Consider the following 22,638-nt stretch of genomic DNA (forward strand, 5'->3'; position numbering starts at 1 on the left):
CCATGTATAGTAAAGATTCAATAAAAAAGAGAGGGGAAGGTTATTTCACTTAATCCTCAAAACAATACTGTAAGGTAGGTTCTATTATAATCACTTTTAGAAATGAAGAAACTACATTTTGGAGAGGTTGAGAAATTTTCTGAAGGCCATATATGCTTGTAGACAATAGGCTATCAATGCTAGATATCTAATTCTACATCCAATCTTTCCTTGTCTCTATGGTGGATTAAGTCAAAGATCTGGGCCAGGCACAGTGGCTCATGCCTATAATCCCAGCACTTTGGGAATCCAAGGTGGGAGGATCATTTGAGCCCAGAAGTTCAAGACCAGCCTGGGCAATATAGTGAGACTCCATCTCTACAAAAAATTTTTTTAAAAAAGTAGCCAGGCATGGTGGCTACATGCCTGTAGTCCCAGCTACTCAGGAGGCTGAGGTGGAAGGATGGCTTCACTCCGGGAGGTCAAGGATGCAGTGAGCCATGATCACATCACTGCACTCCAGCCTCGGCAACAGAAAAAACTGACCCTGTCTCAAAAAACAAAAAAATAAAGAAAAATCTGTTAAGCACCCTTGGAATCTTGAAGGTAACAGGTGTATGAACAATAAAAAGAAGGGTTATAATATACAGAGGAAACAGTTAATGAAATTACATAAAAATAAGAGAAAGGTGGTAAACACAGAAAACATAAAGCAGAATACGGATGGGTATCATTCTTGTAGATGACAGAAACTATCATGTGTCAAAACTGATGTCTTATAAATTTTAAGTTGTTTCTTCTATCAAGGTAGAAAGTTGCTGAATTTAATAGTTTTAGGCTATGCAAATCTATACGTGCCAAGCAAAAGTCATCCAATGTGACTGACGCATGTCATCAATCTCAAAGATAGATATAGACAGTAGAGATGTTTTGGGTGACCCATGCATAGAAATAATAACAAATTCTAGTCCTGGGGCTCGGCAAACCATAGAATATATACCTGACCCATGTTCACAGTTGGCTTGCAGAAATATTCAGCAAATGACAGAAGTGCTGGATCAGAAGTGAATGCTGAGATTGTTTCTGGCTAAAAAAACAAACCACAACAGTATAAGATAACAAAAGATTATTTTCCTTACGCTTAAACTGTAATACACACAGTTCTAACAACTCTACCTCCCCTTTGTCACACAACATTCCCAAAAAAACCCAGATGATGCAAACTTGCCTCATCAACCTGTTCTGCTAAGAAGTTACAAGAAGCTTTTGCACAAGTTAACATGAGCTACTAATTTATCAAAAGGCCAATAACAAACAGGTCTTCCTGTTTACACAACTCATCCAAAAAAGGCTTTTCCCTCCTTCGCTGACTAATTAAAAAGCCTACCAGAAACTAGAATTGTTACTGAAAAGGTAAGGAAAAAAGAATATCACTCAAGCCAGCCACAAAAAGACAAACAGTGTATGAAACCACATAAATGAGGTACTTAGTATAATCAAAATCACAGAGACATAAAATAGAATGGTGGTTGCCAGGGACTAGGGGAAGTAGAATGAGGGGTTATTGTTACAGGTATAGATTTCAGGTCTGCAAGATGAAACAGTTCTAGAGATGGATGGTGGTGATGGTTGTGCAACAATGTGAATGCACTTAGTATTACTGAGCTGTAACTTGCAATGGTTAAGACAATAAACTGTGTGCATTTTACCACAACTTTTTAAACTTGGGAAAAAAACAATATCACTCAAGGTTCAAGACTGAAAATGAAATATGAAGGTATTACTATTTTCCACTGAGGTTTATATTTTATTTCTGAACTCCAGTAGGCAGGAAATAGAAATAGCTTTTAATTTTTATATACTTTCTTCGTTCAAACTCAAGTCTAAACTTATCTATTTTCTTCACAAATTGGGTTAGAGTCTTTGGAATATGCTCTAATTTTTAGAAGAAGCAATACTACAAATTTAAGTTAAACTGTGTCCAAAAATCTTTCAAAAGTATTTCATAAACAACTTACTGAATACTGCCAAACAAAATTCACCAATGTCAACCCTGGGAACTATTTATACATTTCAATCCTGGGAACCATTATAAAGGCTCGGTCATAAGTAACTGACTGAAATGAAATATGAGTTGAATTAAAATAAACTGCTGTCTCCGTACTTGGAAGAACAAAGGATGCTAACTCAGTCCTCTGGCTGCCACTCATCCAGTCTGCCTGCCCCACTTTTGCCGTCTAATTATTCTTTAGGGTCCTAACTACTTTAGACTACTCTACTTTGTATCACCAGCAGGGACACAGTTGCTCATGGAATTACAGGAAACTGAAGTTAAATTCAGAAGTATTAATGCCTGATTATGGGACAAATTTCTTGTGCTGGAAACTTATCTGAGTCAAGAATATAGAGCAAAATATGTGCTGACCCCGCCGTGGGAATGAGATTGCTTCCTATCCTTATTTATCGTAACTATTTCCTTATTTCAAACACTACTGCACTGGCAGTCGAGTACTGTGCAAATAATAAAGCAAACTAATAAAAGAAGTCTGAATCTGTCATCAGTTTATCCTCACCAAGATTAAGGAAACAAATGGTGGTTTTTAAATGGAGTTAATAATTGCTAGCTTGCAAAACTCATTTTCTATTTTTGCTATGAAATTAAGTAAATCTTCACCGATTTGAAGATCAATAATAAAATCACTATTTGTTACAGTGTCAAGATATGGTGTGACTGTCCTTGCTGCTAAATGTAAACATTAACTTACAGTATTTTACTTTATTATATATATATTACTTATTATATACAGTATTTTATATTCATTATATTTTATTATGGCCATCACATAAAAAGCAAACAGAGCCATAGTCAGTCTTTACATAATCTGCAACAATGAAAAAGGAAGCAGATCCACCTTTGAAGTTTATAGCAATGGGCGAGGAAGCCAGCAATTTAGAATTACTTCTTTCCGTTTTTACCAATCAATAATACTACCTTGAAAGCCCGGGCTTCAGAGTTCCTGTTAGCAACAGTTTGAGCCAACAAACTTTGCCATCCCATTGGATCTTCTTTGTAGGAGAGCTGACCCGCCCGGAGTTTAACATATAAAACCCCATCCTTGGAAAGGATGGACCTGAAAGAAAAGGAATGAATTTAATATAAGGTATTATTGGCAGTTCTTGGCTGGAAACAGTGTTTTCCCAATACCATGTTCACAGGAGATGAAGCTTTTACCATTTTCCACTAAGGTAAATGATTATTTACTGTGTCTAAGATTAAATCAGTCCCTATGAGAAAGCCTAGAATAAAGTTCTGTTTTTCTCTGGTGTCTAGATTCATGGAACTTGTTAAATGAGAAGGCACTTTGACTATTGGCTCAATTACGAGCTTCAAAGATAGCATTTTGTCTAACATTTCTTTGTATTCCCTATATCCCCTAGCTCTATGCCTAGGGTACATGAGGTACTAAATATCTATTAATTGGTTTGCAGCAAGAAGAAAATAATGCTGCAAATCTAAGGACAGAACAATACAGAAAACAGCTAATATATAGTCTGGAAAAATTCACATTGGGACCAAACTATAAAAACTTTTACATGCTTGTTAAACTTCCTTGAAATTTAAAGGCTTAACTGACATGCTACTTTAGGTATAAATGTATCAACACTCTAAAATAACTGCATGTGATTATTTCCACCCAAAATAAACTGGGTGAGTAGTATATATTATCTACAATAATCTTAAATTTAGGAGAACTTTCTAGCAAAAGAATGGTAAAGAGATGCAACAAAAGATGTGGTCTGATAAACACTGATTAATAAAGTTCTTTTGTGCATGTACAAATCAGCTTTACTTTCTGACATGGTTAGGCTCTGTGTCCCCACCCAAATCTCATGTCAAACTGTAATCCCCACATGTCAGGAGAGGGACCTGGTTGGGGGTGATTGGATCATGGGGGCAGATTTCCCTCATGCTGTTCTCATGATAGTGAGTGAGTTCTCACGAGATCTGATGGTTTAAAAGTGTTGCACCTCTCTCTCTCTCTCTTGCTGCCATACAAGACATGCCTTGCTTCCCCTTTGCCTTCTGCCATGATTGTAAGTTTCCTGAGGCCTCCCCAGCCAGGCAGAACTGTGAGTCAATTAAATCCCTTTTCTTTATAAATTACCCAGTCTCAGGTAGTTCTTTATAGCACTGTGAAAATGGACTAATACACTTTCTTAAACTAAATCTTATGTTAATATACCAAGAGATAAGTCCATTACTGTCACAAGGAAGTCAGTGCAAGTTTCTCAATAAATAAATATTTAGGGTTGGAGTTTGAAATTAAAACTTTCATTTTCTAACACAAGTCCTGTTTCAAAGATACAGACTGTTTTACAGAAGACATACCCTACATATAGTCTTGAATGAGATTAAAGGGTGATGAGTCACATTCCAGATAATAATCTATAATTTATACCTTCTTATATACTTCTATTCACTTCCTAAAAGGTAAATTTGAGAAATTTAATGTACTTACTTCAAGTGTTGTGTTCCTTTGCTTAAATCTATGAGCAGTTCCCAGTATCTTGGGCCTTTTACTTTAATCTGTCAAGATAAACGTAAACATAGTCAACCCAAAGCTGAAAAATATGCTCATCTGACAAACTGAAACCTATGTTTCTCAGAGGAAACAATAACAGCCAGAAAGAGGCATCTGGAGGTTAACAAGCTCCATTTCCAGACAAAAAATGAATGTAAATCATGTTCTGAGGCCACCTAAGCTATCAATAAAGGTCTCTAAGACAAGACTTGCTCTATTCTTTCTGACTTTTCCTCCTGCTGCAGCTTTCTTATCTGCTACAATACATGAAGAAAGCAGAGGCTTTTATTTAGCTATCTTTAACGCTATGCCATTCTGTTGAATTGACCCCTTGGACCCAACTCCCGACCACGCCCAGCTTACCTGCTTTAAAAGATGGAGTTCTGGAAGAAGGGTAGGAGCCATCAATTCTTCTTTGGTTTGTTCATACCACTGAGTGCCCTTTACAAATGTAAAAGTCCAGCCACAATTCACTAGGTAGTCAGTGGAAACAACAAAGAAGAAACATCTCCACGCTCTACCTCCCCCCATCCCCGCAGTTCATACAGAGACCTTTAAATGGCATAAAATCCTCTCTGGCACTCAAATCTTAAAGGACTGATGTCTAAATTCCTCACAGGGTATGTGTCCTTCCCATCACTTCAAGCCTTGCTCCTCACAGGCCAGCAGGACCAAAGGCCGTGCTCCAATGCTGCTGGGTTTCTGCACATTGCCTTCTCCGCTGGGAAGGAGCTCCACTCAGTGGGCCAGGCCTAGTCCAAACACTGTCCACTGTTGACAGCCTCAACCCCATAACTAACAGCTAAGCGAGGGTGCTTCTCTGCTTCCCCTGCATTCCACAGACATCTCCAATTATCACCCTCTGTTCCCATTGTATCCATGCCTGGCTCCCCAGGGGATAGAAGTTCCTTAAGGAAAATGACAATGTCATCTCATTTTGTACCCCAGAGCCTAGCACGGTTTTGAGTCACAGAAGGTACTTAATAATTTGCTGAATGAAAGAAGGATATAAAACTTGTAATCTATTTATGCATCTAAATGAAAGCTGTCATCAAATACACAATTTTGGGTTTTCAAGTTTCAGCTAACAAATCTAAGAATGGGTCTAACTCAATCAGTTATATAAAACACTACTGTCAGTCACATAAAGTTAACAGGGACATTTTCAAATTATAAGCTCTAAGGACAAAAGAGTAGCTGATGATCCCTAAAAAGTGATACCCAGAGCATATAAATGAGCATGAATGGCCTGGCAGGACATACAATAACTTTGGAAGCTTCCATTTTTATGAAAGTTCAATTCATTACTTATCACCTTTTACTGGACAACACATTTGAAATATTATGACCTGCAAAGACAGATGAGTGGTAATAAAATTACAAGTAAATGATAGTGAGAGATACCTTGTAGGTAACTTCTAAGAGGGCATAGCAGGGCGTGTTTGTGTCCACATCCACAGGCACTAGAAGCCTGGGCTCCGCGGCCAGCACATAGAGGTGCCGGAGAGCCTGGAGATGATACCTGTTCACAAAAAAGACAGAGGGTGGGTAACAAACAACTGTGACAATATGAGCTCTGCAATCTGCTGTTGCCTATAAGCTAAGACAGGACAGAAGCTCAAGTAATATCTTCAAATGAACAGAAATCTTAAAGGCAGATAAGATTCTATTAAAAAGTAATGGAGAAATTATCTTTTAAAAATTTTATATAACTGATCTTTGACCCAATAATTCTTTACTTTAGTCTTCACAGTGAAGAGGTTTTACAGGGAGGTAAAAAGTGTCATAACATGAAAATATTTACTATCAAACTGACCACTTGTAAAATCAATCACTCTCAAAAATCCCTTTCTACTCAACATAGGCATCTGTTTTTATCTTCTCAGATTTTTTTTTTTCTTTTTCCTTAAGGATTGATAGGGAAGAAGGGGGAAGACAGGATGTCAATTCTTCTCAGAGAGCAAAGTTCTTCTACACATACATACTTGCACATACATATACACACGTCCTTGAAACACAGTACATCAAACTTGCACATACATATACACACGTCCTTGAAACACAGTACATCAAACATCTATGTGGGTATGGCAATATTTTTCTTTGGGGTTCTCAAACAGTTTTTTAAACTTTAAGATTTCTATTTTAGAATGTAAAAACAGAAAAGTTTTCATATTTTAAGATCTCATAAAAGAAAAATAGGCTGGGCACAGTGGCTCACACCTGTAATCCCAGCACTTTGGGAGGCCAAGACAGGTGGATCACCTGAGGTCAGGAGTTCGAGATGAGCCTGGTCAACATGATGAAACCCCAGCTCTACTAAAAAGACAAAAGTTAGCCAGGCCTGGTGGCACATGCCTGGAATCCCAGCTACTCAGGAGGCTGAGGGAGGAGAATCACTTGAACCCAGGAGATGGAGGTTGCAGTGAGCTGAGATCACGCCACTGCACTGCAGCCTGGGCAACAGAGGAAGACTCCATCTCAGAAGAAAAAAACAAAAAAAAATCGCCCAGGCACAGTGGCTCACACCTGTAATCCCAGCACTTTGGGAGGCCAAGATGGATGGATCACAAGGTCAGGAGATCGAGACCATCCTGGCTAACATGGTGAAGCCCCGTCTCTACTAAAAATACAAAAAAATTAGCCAGGCGCAGTGGCTGGCGCCTGTAGTCCCAGCTACTCAGGAGGCTGAGACAGGAGAATGGCGTGAACCTGGGAGGCGGAGCTTGCAGTGAGCTGAGATCGCACCACTACACTCCAGCCTGGGCAACAGAGTGAGACTCTGTCTCAAAAAAAAAAAAAAGAAGGATGAAATGAGACTTCAATTTTAAAAAGCTTTATAGACAATAACTTCCCTCTTCTTACTCAAATACATTTATTTCTATAAATCTATTAAAAATAAAATCAATAAAGATCAGAAAAAAATGACACTAACAAATTACATAAAGATTCTTGTCACCAGCCAGGTGCAGTGGCTCACGCCTGTAATCCCAGCACTATGGGAGGCTGAGGCAGGCGGATCACAAGGTCAGGAGATGGAGACCATCCTGGCTAATACGGTGAAACCCCGTCTCTACTAAAATACACAAAAAGTTAGCTGGGCGTGGTGGCAGGTGCCTGTAGTCCCAGCTACCTGGGAGGCTGAGGCAGGAGAATGGCATGAACCCGGGAGGCGGAGCTTGCAGTGACCCGAGATCGCACCACTGCACTCCAGCCTGGGCGACAGAGCGAGACTCTATCTCAAAAAAAAAAAAAAAAAGATTCTTGTCACCAAATGGAAAATGGCTTTGTTTACAATAGCTAAGCCAAATAGCTATGACCAGCAGTATGTGAGTGTGGCTCTCCACTGTACCCTAGCCAATAATTGGCTTTAACAACTCAAAAAATCTTTCCTAAATGACAGGCATGAGGCCACATGTCAGAAGTGTATTAACTTAACAATATTCTTGTGCTGCACCTACCATCAGAGTGTGGTCTTCAGATTAGGCTACTTTTGTAAAACAGCTATCTTTCTTCTGTCATTGGTTATACATTGTAGTGTAGTTTAAAATGATGGCTTAGGTTACTGTGATAAGTGCTCCTGACCCTTCTCCCATAAATAATAAAGGGCTCTTGACCTGTCTCTGGGGAGACAACATGGGATGCCTTCAGTTGAGCACAGTGCTCAGGTATCTTATAGGGGCTATTTTCTTCTCTGCCCCCATATGCAAGAGATCTGCTATGTCTCAAACTATATCTAGGGAAACTGAAGTGTTGGTGGTTCCTCGTACCCTAAAACACAGAGCTTTTAACTGCTTCTACATGGTTTGAAGTTCTACTGCTCACTGCCACTTCTAAATTGTCTCTGGTTTTTTGCTGTATTTTGCTTTTCTTGTCCCGTCTATGTCATTTATACACAATTTCTCGGCATCTATGTGAAAGGAAAAAAAGAAACTCATACAGACATTGCCACTAAATCAGAGAAAGTTTTCTCTTGGAATTAAATAATTAGAGCACAAAAAACGTATCCTGAACTTCCCTTGGCAACTATCCTTTACCTGATGATTTTTTCCCTAAAGACAACTTTACTTGATCTCCTTTGGGTTTAGAGCAGTTCTATAGATCTGAGAATGGTGGAAGACTGGTCAGTCATCAGGTGTCCAAAGTTAGTTATCCTCTGGTCTAATACTTTGTGAGATAATTTTCTTAAAAGAAGATTTAGCCAGGAATATAACTAAGTTGAAGAACAAAACAATGCTAATTTGGAAATAATTCCATGAAACCAAAATACAACCAAATGATCCCCTTAGAGAACTTAATAAGTATCACATTGAAGACAGAATCACTAGACTCACCGGTTGTCAGTGCTGTGAGCTGGGAAGTGCGGATAAAGGGCACAGAGAAGAGCGGCAATGGAAGAATTTGATGTGCTCAAAGAGTACCTGCAAAGTAAGTTCGGTGGGGACAGATGTTATTGATTATATTGCACATACTTTCAAGGCATTCTTGAGAATCAGGAAACTGGGGTATAGTAAGGCATACTGATAGGATGCCCTCATAATACAAGAGTGTCAGTGGTGTGAACATTCCACTTTTCATTTAGTCCTTGGGCCATTTCAAGATCATCACTATTTAAAGCCAAAGTAATATCCCATAAATGTTAAATTTCAACCCTTGAAGCAAGGTTTTAACATAAAATAGCACAGTAGTGAAGACCATGAATGCAGTCCTAGAAATTATAAATATTGAAGTCATGTACCAAGTATGCCACCTTCTTATCCAATTTTATTAATGTATATGCCTATTTATACAATTATAAATCTGATTTTTAAAAATACAGGATGTTGTTAATTGGTATTTAAACAGTTTTTTCTGTTTCTGTGAAGCATGAGGATTCCTTTAGAATGACTGACTAAATGAAAAGGCAAAAGTTATCATTAAAAAGTTACAACGAGGCCATGCGTGGCGGCTCACGCCTGTAATCCCAGCACTTTGGGAGGCCGAGGCGGGCGGATCACGAGGTCAGGAGATCGAGACCATCCTGGCTAACATGGTGAAACCCCATCTCTACTAAAAATACAAAAAATTCGCCGGGCGCCGTGGTGGGCGCCTATAGTCCCAGCTACTTTGAAGGCTGAGGCAGGAGAATGGCGTGAACCCGGGAGGCGGAGCTTGCAGTGAGCCAAGATAGCGCCACTGCACTCCAGCCTGGGCGAAAGAGCGAGACTCTGTCTCAAAAAAAAAAAAAAGTTACAATGACTGTATAAACAACTATTCCTCTAAATATAAATTCTTTTCTCACCAATATGATACACTTTTAAGATAAAGTTTTATAGACTTTAAAAATATTCTCTTGGTAAAGGGTCTATTAAAATTTTCCTTAAATTACTTTATTGTTGCTCAAATTTAGTATAGCAAACAGGCAAATTAATCTAAAGTCCCAGAGTTTTTCTAAAAAGTAATTTGAAATAAAGATGGTGTAGGACATCACATAAAACCACTTCTAAAACTATTGAGTATAAATACTTTTCTTACACACAAACATGCACACACATATACCCAAATCTCTTTCCCTGTGTTTTAAAATAATTGGAGTATTAAATAAGGACTTATAATTCATTATATATGCTTATATATTTAATGGATTAGAAAGAAGAGATTTCAAAATTTAAGCAAAGAGATACATCTATTTTGGCATGTGCATGGAATAAGCCATTTTCTTTGTACCCTTTTGATAAACCAAAATTCAAAGATAAATATTAAGATAAATAATACTAATGTTAGAAATTTTGGGTAGAAACATAATGGTGTAGCTATGCTAAGTTTAAATGTTGTTACAGAGTATACATGACCATTTAAAAACCAAAAATCACTAGAAAAGCAGTAGCAGAATGGTAGAAAAATCTATTCGATACGAAAGAAGAGCAGGGAGAGTCATACAGTTTGGAACAATGAAAGATGGGATTAAGAGACATGGAGAGGCTCATTTTGAAAGGAAAAACTTTTCAAAAATCATAGAATAAAATAAATAAGAATTTTCATAGTAATATTTCTTTAACCATTATTAATTATAAACAATTAAAGAAAGACAATTCCACAAAACATGTTGAGAGGAAATGCACACCTTTCTGATCAACTTTACTTTTTGTACTTCTGAAAAGGTGAGTTCCAATGGTAAGCTCAGTCTTAAAGAAGAGGGGAAAATTAGCCTACACAGACATTGCAGCCATTGATCAAGGTCACACACACTACAGCTAAATATATGCAGGGGTATACCATATTCACAGAATGGAAGACAATACTGTAACAGATTCTAATCTCCTTAACACAGACACATACAATCAAGGCAATTCTGATCAATATTTTATCAGATTATTTAGTATGGAACAGACTCCAATATTTATATGAAAATGCAAGGAGCCAAGAGAAAAACACACTTTTGAAGAAGAAAACCGAGGTTGAAGAATTTACTCATCTGGATACCAAGACTCATAAGACAATGGAGTATTGGTGCAAGTACAGAAAAACAGACCAGCAAAACCTAATAGCCCAGAAATAAACACAGGTGTATAGGCACTTAACTTATATAATAGAGGTGGTACTGCAGAGCAGTGGAGAAGGATAAACTTTTCAATAGCAGTGGGAAAAAAACATGGAGAAAAATCCGTGCCAGGTAGATTTTAGATTCAAATGTGAATGGAAAAGCTAAAAACTTCTAGAAGATAAGATAGGAGAATATCTCCTTTTCTCTGGGTAAGAAAATATTTCATAAGCAACACAAAAAAGTAAAAACTATAAAAGAAGAACATTAATAATTGTGTCATCAAAAGACACCACTGAGAGAGAGTGAAAAGGCAAACAAGCCCTAGGGTGGCAAAGACAACTGCAACAAACAAAGCTGACCAAGGGCTTAGGACATAGTTTAAAGAATCCATAGAAATCAATACAAAGCTAAACCAATGTGGAGCAGTCAACCTCATCAAAACAGAAAGTAGAATGGTGGCTGCCAGAGGCTGGTGGGAGGGGCAAACAGGGAGTTGTTCAATGGCTATAGAATGTCAGTTTTGCAAGATGAAAAATTTCTGGAGATTGGTTGCACAGCAGTGTGAATATAATTAACACTACTTAATTGCATACTTAAAAATTGATAAGTTTTATGTTATGTGTATTTTACCACAAATAAAAATTTTAAAATAGATAAATATAAAAACTGGGTAGCAAGAGATTTGGACATCACAAAAGAGGTTTTGCAGTTGGCTATTAAAAGTGTAAAATGGTACTCAAGAACATTATTCAGAAATACAGAAATTAAAGCCACAATGAGATCCTGTTATATACCTACTAGTTGGCTAAAACTAAAAAGACTACTAAAAAGACTATACCAATAACAAGGGTTGACAAGGATATGGAACAACTGAACTTCACATCCTGCCCATGAGTATGTAAAATGGTACAAGTGCACTGCAGCACTGATGGTATTATTCACTGAAAGTGAATACACACTTACAACCTATGACCCAATTCCACACAGTTCTATATACAACAAAATCGAAGACATGTACAACTTTCCCTAACAGCACTGTTCATAACAGCCCCAAACTAGAAGCAAGAAGCATATCCATCAATGGGGGAGATCAATAAAATGTGGTACAGTCATACAATGAAAGTGTAATACAACACTGAAACTTGAATAATCCATTGCTACATACAACATGAATCTTACAAACATAATGTTGAGCAAAAGTAAAGTGCAAAAGGATACATCGTGTATAATTCAATTTAAATGTCAAAAACAGGCAAAACCAACGTAAGGTGTTAGAAGACTAGATAGGGCTATCTTTGGGGAAAGGAAGGTAATAGTGATTGAGAGGGGTGCATGGCAGAAGCAGAGACGGGTGCTGTGAGTTGAAAGTGCTATAAACAATCTTGATCTACATGATAACAAGAAGATTCTTCTGTGGTAGATAGCTCTTTGACCTGTGCACCTATGATTTATACACTTTTCTGTACATGGTTTTTGGTTCATCTAAAGCCAGGGCAGTCTTATAAAGGATGTAGTCAGGAATGGCACATGTTGGAAAAAGATCAAGAAAGCTGAAAACTAAGAAAATGTCACAGGATCTGGTAAACGATTTTGTTTGTGACCTTTCTGAAAAAGTAGCTTAGTGGAATGGTAAAATCTTTAACCAGTTGGGCACAAGCAGTGATGCACTGAAGAACAGAGCACAGACTATTCTGAGAAATACAGTGATGCTCAGTGTGTCAGAGAGGATGGTAATTCTACTGAGTAGACCATAAGTTGACGGTTAAACTACAAAGAAGCCCATCAAGTGGAATAATGCTGCTAGTTAAGCTAAGAGCTAGTCAGAATTTAAATTTTTCATGTTATCTTCAAGATCAAGGTAAGTCACCCTTATAGATCTCACCAATGAGATCTTTTCATTGGAAAAATACATATTCACTTACCTTCCTCCTCCCAAAAATAGAAGTCCAAGGGCCATGTGGTGGGCTAAGTGAAAACCATAGTTCATTTCACCACCCGTTTTCATGTGTAAGAAGCGACAAAGCTGCAAAACCTTTAGGTTTCCTGAGCCAGCCATGACCATGGCGAGAGACAGCAGCACCACGCTCAGACAAGTTTCTAGGTTATAAGGACCTGTCTGTAAGGTGAAGAGATGACATCACTGTAACTGTTGTGTTACATTTCTTTATTATCAGAACTAGCTTAGCCATCATTAGAAGACTACAAAAGTTTGTAACTTAAAAAAAAATCTGGGCTGGGCGCTGTGGCTCATGCCTGTAATCCCAGCACTTTGGAAGGCCAAGGCGGGCAGATCACGAGGTCAGGAGATCGAGACCATCCCGGCTAACACGGTGAAACCCCGTCTCCACTAAAAAATACAAAAAGTTAGCCGGGCATGGTGGCGGGCGCCTGTGGTCCCAGCTGCTCGGGAGGCTGAGGCAGGAGAATGGCGTGAACCCGGGGGGGCGGAGCTCGCAGTAAGCCGAGATCGTGCCACTGCACTCCAGCCTGGGCGACAGAGCGAGACACTGTCTCAAAAAAAAAAAAAAAAATCTGTAAATACAAATATTTTCCCTGATTATGAAATATAAGTTCAACAGAGATAATTTCAAATATTGAATATCAAGACATAACAATCACTTGGAATGTCACACCCAAAGATAACTGGTGTTAATGTTTTGGCTTTTTCTCTGAATTTTTCCTTTACCTACACAAATTTTTTCCAAATGAAATGGAGATGTTACTCTACACAATATTTTTAACCTTTTAAATGACCTATTACAAGCAAGCTTCACTCACAAAAAAAAGTTGTTTCTTTTTTGTTGTTGTTGTTGTTGTTGTTTGAGACAGGGTCTCTCACTCTGTCACCCAGGCTGAAGTGCAGTGATGCAAAAGCCTCAACCTCCTGGGGTCAAAGGATCCACCCACCTCAGCCTCCCAAGTTGCTGGGACTACATGTGTGTGTCACCACACCTGGCCAATCTTTTATTTTTTGTAGAGATGGGGTCTCCCTATGTTGCCCAGGCTGATCTCAACCTCCTGGGCTCAAATGATCCTCCTGCTTCAGTCTCCAAAAGTTGCTAGGATTATAGGCATGAGCCACTGCACCCAGCCACAAAAAATTCTTGTATAACGTGATTTTGGTAGCTCCACCGTGTAAGAATATATAAATAAACCATAATCAAATTTAATTAACTACTTTTAAGATTTTTTTGATGTTTCTAACTTTCCCATATTATAAATAGTGTTGCATAAATCCATGTAGCTTTTACCAGGAAATAAAATCTCTCAGTCTTGTCATCAGAGAAGCAATGCCTCAAAAGCAACTGAATCCTTCCTAAGTACTAATATTTTTTAAAAAGGAAATTCCCAATATTTAATACTGAGACAGAATTACATGAGGTATGACAACCCGTGAATATTATGGCCTTTTTTATTCTCTTGTCACAAGAACTAGATACCTGTGCGTCCTTCCAGGGTAATCATATTCTCACCTAAGTTAATATTGCAAAACAAAAATAAAAAGATGAGCTAATGATTCTTCAAATCTCTCATTCTACATTCAAACAAACAGCAGAGATATCTGATAACACATAAGTAACTGGATCAACAGTAAATTTTTTTCAAGTTTAATTTTATTCCCAAGGAGAATGATAAAAAGACTTACAACAGAAGCATTAGGTGCAGACAAATAAGTCATAAAATCTTTGGCAAATTTATGCTAGAAAAACAAAAGAAAAAATTCCAAGTTAAAAGAAGCAACTTAAAGCTTTGTTAAAACAAACAAACAAAAAGAACACAGTAAACTAAAATACTTCTTACCAAACAGTTAAATGCTGATAAGTTTTCTGAGCCAGCAAATCGAAAACCCAGAGACAAACAGGCTCCTGCAATTATGTAGACATGTGCTTGGCTGAAAACAGGTGACAAGAAATTTAATAATCATTATTTTACTTTAAAATTAACTTGAAATAAGTAACAATAAATATTCCAGTTCTCTAAGCTAGTTTCTATCTTTCTGGGAATGATGAAGTGCCCTCTACTCAGTCAGCAGATTTCTATGTATTTTTTTTTCAGCAGAAGCATCGGTTCACCTTACCCATGAAGTTTGCCCCTTGCCTACAGTTTCATATGCAGCAAAAACAATTTTTAAAATTGTTGCCAATTTCTTTAATGGAAAGGATAAAAGATAAATACATACAAGTTAAATCTCCAATATTGCTTTTTGAGGGCAAGAGCTCTATACTTCAGAGAGCTTTAACCAACGTCATGAACATCTGATAAATAATGGCTAGAAACATGTGGGATTGAGAATTACTTAAATCAAGGACAGTATTACTCCCACATGGTATATTTCAGTTTAATTATCTGATAGACGCTAGGATAGCTAATTTGCATTATACATCACTTACGACAAAGTTTCCAAATTCAAATCCTCTGAGCACGGCAATTCGATTTCACTGAGAGAGATACTATTTTCTCTTATAATCTGTCAATATAGAAAGCAAGAATACTTAGATATCAATGTTCTCATTACAAATATTTAATAATCTGAAGAATAACATACTGCTTATCATGGCTATATTTATATAAAGTAAGCTTTACCAAACCATTTCACTCAAAAGCCTATATTTCAATCTCATTGAATGTAATCAAATTTCAAATCTAAGATGGGCTAAGTAAGAATAATAATTAAGGGCAGGCATGGTGGCTCACGACTGTAATCCCAGCACTTTGGAAGGCCAAGGCAGGTGGATCACGAGGTCAGGAGTTCGAGACCAGCCTGACCAACATGGTGAAACCCCATCTCTACTAAAAATACAAAAATTAGCTGGGCGTGGTGGCGCACGCCTGTAATCCCAGCTACTTAGGAGGCTGAGGCAGTAGAATCGCTTGAATCTGGGAGGTAGAGGATGCAGTGAGCCAAGATCACGCCACTGCACTCCAGCCTGGGTGATAGAGTGAGACTCCGTCTCCAAAAAAAAAAATAATAATAATAATAATTAAATAGGGCTGAACAAATATAAACAGGAAGACGTAAGTATATTCTAAATCAGTAACAGGGTCATAATATTGCATACCAGTCAACTGAAATACAAAGATGATGGCTTTAGAATTGGGGCGGGGTGACGGGAAGAAGTGGGAAAAGAGAAACAGGAGACAACTCTAATCAGACTTCTTCTTTACGGGATGTTTTCAGCATTAATCCAACATACCTACCACAGGTGAGGTTATTCACTAGGCTAAGCTAAGCTAAATTGTCAATATGTTTATCAGCTATGTTACAACTATTGTTTAGAAAAGACATCCTTTTCCTTTTAGTATAGGTAATGAACAATTTACCAAAAAACATACACAGAATATCTAGCTGTAACAACCAAGAAGACATTTGATCCTTTTCTCCTAAAAGAAAAAAGCCAAAAAAGATAAAGCTAATGTTTGCTAAACATATGAATGTATTTAAGATTTATTCTTTTAATCTTCTGAGAAGATTTCTTAGAAGATTTCTTAACATTTCAGGATGTTTTCTTCAATAAAACAATAAATACTGGCCGAACACAGTGGCTTACACACCTGTAATCCCAGCACTTTGGGAGGCCAAGGCAGGCGGATCACTTGAAGCCTGGAGTTCGAGACCAGCCTGGCCAACATGGTGAAACCCGTATCTACTGAAAAACAAAAAATTAGCTGGGTCTGTAATCCCAGCTACTCAGGAGGCTGAGGCACGAGAATCACTTGAGCCCGCTAAGTGGAGGTTGCAGTGAGCCAAGATCGCACCACTACACTCCAGCCTGGGCAACAGGGCAAAACCCTGTCTCAGTCTCAAAAATAAAATAAAATAAAATAAATAAATATTAGAAGGCACTTATAATACAGTCTTCTTATGTACTGAATATCACCAAATCAAAGACTTAAAATATCTTTCTTCTTTTTTTTTGCCTTGAGACAGGGTCTCCCTCTGTCACCCAGGTTGGAGTGCAGTGGTGCAATCACGGCTCATTGCAGCCCTACCTCCCGGACTCAAGTAATCCTCCCATCTCAGCTTCCCAAGTAGCTAGGACTACAGGTGCACACCACCATGCTTGGCTAATTTTTATATTTTTCTGTAGAGATGGGATCTCACTATGATGCCCAGGCTGGTGTTGAACTCCTGGGCTTAAGCAATCCACCCTCCTTGGCCTCCCAAAGCGCTAGGATTATAGGCGTGAGTAACCGCACCCTGTATGTAAAGCTTTTTATGAAAGAAAAAGTGCTATGAAGATGCTAGTTGTTATTTTACATATGCCCTAAGTTCAAACAGACAAGCAGTTTACAAAGTGACCTTTAAAAAAAAAAATCCTCCTTTTAACGTTAGGTTGCTCACTACAAGGAACCCTGCTCCAGAATCAATGTAGCTCCAGATGAGAACCCAGAGAAAAGTGAAAGCTGATAGGAAATATCAATCAGGAGAACTGTGAAATTGTTCTCTCTCCTATTTGCAGTATCCCTGATGTAATAAAGACCAAATATAACATTATAACATTATAAAGTCTGAAGTAAAAAAGAGAGAGATGTTATTCTATACTAAAAGTCCAAAAACCATATTTTCATAAAAACAAAAAACGACCACTGTTTTTGTGGTGTTTTTTTTTTTTTTTCTTTTTTTTGTAGAGACAGGGTTTCACCACGCTGGCCAGGCTGGTCTCGAACTCTGACCTCAAGTGATGTGCCCACCTTGGCTTCCCAAAGTGCTGGGATTACAGGCATGAGTCACCACACCAGGCCGCAAAAAAGACCACTCTCTGACATGAATTTATACTTTCCACTTTGGAATTATAGTTACTTGTATACATGTTTAATCTCAGTAAGCTGAACTTAGTGCATTTAATAAACTAAAGTTTTTTGAGAACACTCTATATGTCTGATGTATCTTTAATGTACTACAGAATTTAGCACGTGCCTTGCATTTACAGAGGATTAATGAGTATGTGCTGAATGAAGTAGTGAAAGAAAAAGTATTTCATCCTACAATATACATTTTAAAGAGCACTTTCAAAAAAACTAAAATCTCTGACATCTGAATATGCTAGTTAAAATTATGGTAACAAATGAGCGAGTCATTTAAAACAATTCTTCCTCACCTCTTTCATATCAGTGATTAACAAAACTGGAAGAACTAAACAAATAAAAACAAATCTAGGAGTTCTACTTCCTCAAATAATAGATGAATAAACTCTTATCAGATCAACTCATACAACAAGTATAAACCCTAGACAAAATATAAAATCCAAACTATCTATGGCAGGGGTCGGTAAACTATTTCTAAAAGGGTCAAATAGTAAATACCAGCAACTACTGATCTATGCATTTGTAACAAAAAACAGCTACAGACAATAAGTAAACAAATAGGCATGGCCATATTCCAATAAAATTTTCTTTCTAAAAATCAGGTGGGCTTAATTCACCAACTCCTGACCTCAAGACACTGGAGTGAGAACAAAAGCAAGCAGATTCTAGAGGGGAGAGTCGATCCATGGAAGAGAGGAACACCACTAGATACATTTTCCTTTCTGCGGTTTCTGCTCTGAAAGCAGGTCTATCTGGGCCAAGAAAGATGGCAAAAGCTACAATTAAAAGCTCATAACCTTATCGGCCTTAACAACCAGGATACAGGAAAATACCACACCCATTGGGAGGTGAGGACAGAATATGACAAAGGAGAGAGCCACAGAGACAGGGCCCCAAGCTCTGTAGATAAATTCTGTGCAAATGTCTGCCTGATCCATGAACCATGTGTGCACAGGGCAGACTCCAACAGCCCAAAGGATAAAGACGTGCACCAAGATTAGAGCTAGCAACCAAGAAAGAATGACAATCTGATTCCAAGTAAATTAACCGGTTGCTTTAAAACAAAATGTATATATTTGTGTTTACCGTGCTTGATCTACAAACAACGTGGTTTAGGCTAACACACATTCTCCTGAGAATCTGGAACTTGGGTACATACAAGGCAGAGGGTACCTTACCTACATGTCAGCTCCCAATTAAAAACTTGGGCGCTGAGTCTCTGATGAGCTTCCCTGGTAGACAACCTCAACCTGTACCTCATATCATATACAAAATTACTTTGAAATGAATTATGTAAGTATACATAAAAACTAAAACTTTGGAAGCTTTTAGAGAAAAGCAGAAAAGATCTTCATGATGGGGTTAGACAAATGGTTTTTTTCATAGGAATAGAGAATAACCATAAGAAAAAACTGACAAATCAGACATTATTTAACATTCTAATATCTTCTGCTCATCAAAATTATTACTAAGAAAATGAATATGCAAGCCACAGATTGGGAGGGATATTTTCAAAAGAAATCTGACAGGCCAGGTGTGGTGGCTCACGCCTGTAACCCCAGCACTTCGGGAGGCTGAGGCGGGCAGATCCCGAGGTCAGGAGATCGAGACCATCTTGGCTAACACAGTGAAACCCCGTCTCTACTAAAAATACAAAAAATTAGCAGGGCGTGGTGGCGGGTGCCTGTAGTCCCAGCTACTCGGGAGGCTGAGGCAGGAGAATGCCGTGAACCTGGGAGGCAGAGCTTGCAGTGAGCCGAGATCACGCCACTGCACTCCAGCCTGGGCGACAGAGCAAGACTCGTCTCAAAAAAAAAAAAAAGAAATCTGACAAAGAACGCGTTTCTAGAATGCATTAAAAAAACTCCAGCAACGCAGTAATAAAAATACAAATTTTTTTAAAAAATAAGCAAAAGACATGCACAGACACTTCACAAAAAAAGATAGATGGAGGACCAATAAACCAATGAAAAAGTTCTCAACATTAACAGTCAGCAGAGAAATGCAAATTTAAACAACAGTCAGATATCATTACGTATTCATCAGCAGCACTAAAACTTAAAAAACTAACACCATTAATTACCAGTTAGATGGGCAACAGCCAACACCCTCAAACACTGTTGGTCAATGTGTCAAATGGTACAGCCGCTTTGGGAAAAGATTTATCATTTCTAATAAAACTAAATATACCATCTACCCTATGCCTCAGTAATTCCAACCCTACCTAATAGGATTGCAAATGGAATACACAAGTTGAGGATCCCTAATCCGAAAATCCAAAATCCAAAATGCTCAAAATCCAAACCTTTTTGAACATTAACATGATGCCCAAAGGAAATGCTCATTGAAGTATTTCGGATGTCAGAGTTTCAGATTAGGGATGCTCAACCAGTAAGTATAATTTCGAGTATTCCAAAATCCAAAAACGCTTCTGGTCCCAAGCATTTCAGATAAGAAATACTCAATCTGTACCACCTAATAATAAAAAGGATGAACTATTAATATACTCAATATCTTGAAAACGCTGAAAGAAGTCTTATACAAAAGGGTATATGCCATATGTGGCTTCATTAATATAAAGTTCTACATCTGGAAATTAACATATTTTGGGAGAAAAACAAAATACATATTGGTTACCCTGGGGGTACAGGTGAATGCACAAAGAGGGAAGGGGCACAAGGGATAGAGGCTGGTTTCCACAGGTCTATGTGTTAGTTAGTCAAATCTTATCCAATAGGATACTTAACATTTGTGCATTTCACGATATATAAATTTTATCTTAAAAGGAAAAAATGTAAATACCAATTCCAGTTAATATGTATGGTACAATTTTAGGATGGAGTGTATTACTGTTTGGAACTAACATTGAAATTCATCAAAAAATGCTGGATTAGATAGACGAATAGATAAGTGGATAGATAAGTGATTAAACATGTTTATACAGTAAAATCTTATTATAGAGTCTATTGGTGATGTGGGTGTTCATATAAACTTCTTTCAGTCTTTGAGATTTTTCTTCTGAAAATACTGAAAGAAACAATCTACGTAAAGAAACTGAGACCACTAGACATGGACAGTTGTCTAAGGGCAGTGGCTAGTTACAATATTCAGTTTTCAGTTTTTACCAAAAAAAATCTGTTTATTTTTAACTAGTATACTTGGCTTATCGAATAAATATGATATAAAGTAATTAAAAGAGTTATTAGGAGATCTAAAATTGTCACGAAGTAAAATAGCATCTTAGAAATGTGCACTTAATTATGACAAAAAATCAACACTTTTTTAGAGTATTCTGGCAGACATATTTAGTTTTTTCCTTTCATTTTTTAACTCCCACGCAACACCGATATTCATATTTAATTTTTAAAAACTACAATTTCTAGGGACCTGAGGCTAAAAGAGAAGGCGGTGGTCTGTGCAGCACAGAATCTTAAAATGAAAGTTCTTAGGTCTTTAAGAGGTATCCTAATGATCAATATTGCCTTCATAAGAAAAAATATTTTACAGAATTTTGAAAAATCCCATAAGAAATCATAATTTTATGCTACTGAAGATAAAATATTTATTATATGTACTTACTTGAGGAACATTGCTGTCAACCCACTTGGAATTTGGTAAAATATCATCCCACAAAATCAGGCATCGAGCAAGTGTCTTAAAAATGCAACAGAGATAAAATCAATTAGAGCAAGTAAAGTTCATACATTTTATAACAATGATAATAATAAACAGAACAATTTAAGAATCAGTTCCCAACTGTTGAGAATTTTGAAAAATAAGTATATGCAAATGCAGGAAGGTTATGTACTGATAAACCTATTGTAAGTTGAAAATACCTTAGGCTGAAAATACACTTAGGCCAGGCTCAGTGGCTCATGTCTATAATCCCAGCACTTTGGGAGACCAAGGCGGGCAGATCACTGAAGGCCAGGAGTTTGACACCAGCCTGGCCAACATGGTGAAACCCCATCTCTACTAAAAATACAAAAATTAGCCGGGCATGGTGGCACACACCTGTAGTCCTAGCTACTCAGGAGGCTGGGGCACAAGAATAGCTTGAACCCAGGAGGCAAAGGTTGCAGTGAGCCAAGATGGTGTCACTGCACTCCAGCCTGGGCAACAGAGTGAGACTCCATCTCATAAAAAAAAAAAAAGAAAAAGAAAATACATTTAATACACCTTGCCTGCCAAACAACACAGCTTGGCCTAGCCTACCTTAAACATGCTCCAAACACTCAAATTAGCCTATAATTGAGTGAAATTCTCTGTCAGCATAGTAAACTGTAGAGTATGGGTCATTTACCCTCATGACTGCATGGCTGACTGGGAGATGCAGCTTGCTGCCATTACCCAACACCATGAGAGCATCATACTGCCAGGAGTACAAGAAAAAAATTAAAATTAAAATTGGAAGTAGTTTCTTCTGAATGAGTACTGCTTTCACACTATGGTTAAGTTAAAAATCCTAAGTTGGGAACCGTCTTACTCATTAAACTACTCATTAAAATAAAGATTTAAATTTTAACAAAGAAAAACTAAAATTCAGTTGAATATCACCAAAGTTTAGAGAACTTGTGGGGGTACTTTTTAAAATGTACTCTGGAAAAGAAAAAAATCACAAAGAATCATAGCTCTATCTACACACAATTTAAAAGCTTCCATATGCTAAGTTTAAACATCAGAAAAAAAAAGAATTAGAGGGAAAATTTTAGACAATTAAGTCAAATTGTTACTTTCTTTAGATTC

General features: G+C 37.6%; 1 protein-coding gene across 4 annotated transcripts in view; it reads right to left on the reverse strand.

The window, feature by feature from the left end:
- Positions 1-22,638, reverse strand: part of ANAPC1 (anaphase promoting complex subunit 1) — a 114,189-nt gene that overhangs the window by 7,432 nt on the left and 84,119 nt on the right. For all 4 annotated transcript variants that reach the window (XM_055378288.2, XM_031008101.3, XM_055378289.1 and 1 more), the window contains 11 exons: positions 21,472-21,546; positions 15,477-15,553; positions 14,887-14,977; positions 14,732-14,785; positions 13,008-13,201; positions 8,897-8,983; positions 5,967-6,084; positions 4,926-5,003; positions 4,500-4,567; positions 2,972-3,110; positions 980-1,066 (listed from right to left, as the gene is read on the reverse strand). In XM_055378288.2, the coding sequence (XP_055234263.1) occupies positions 980-1,066; positions 2,972-3,110; positions 4,500-4,567; positions 4,926-5,003; positions 5,967-6,084; positions 8,897-8,983; positions 13,008-13,201; positions 14,732-14,785; positions 14,887-14,977; positions 15,477-15,553; positions 21,472-21,546 (1,068 nt within the window). The remainder of the gene's footprint in view (positions 1-979; positions 1,067-2,971; positions 3,111-4,499; positions 4,568-4,925; positions 5,004-5,966; positions 6,085-8,896; positions 8,984-13,007; positions 13,202-14,731; positions 14,786-14,886; positions 14,978-15,476; positions 15,554-21,471; positions 21,547-22,638) is intronic.

The sequence above is a fragment of the Gorilla gorilla genome, chromosome 12 (assembly GCF_029281585.2).
Source record: "Gorilla gorilla gorilla isolate KB3781 chromosome 12, NHGRI_mGorGor1-v2.1_pri, whole genome shotgun sequence".
Classification (NCBI taxonomy): Eukaryota; Metazoa; Chordata; class Mammalia; order Primates; family Hominidae; genus Gorilla; species Gorilla gorilla.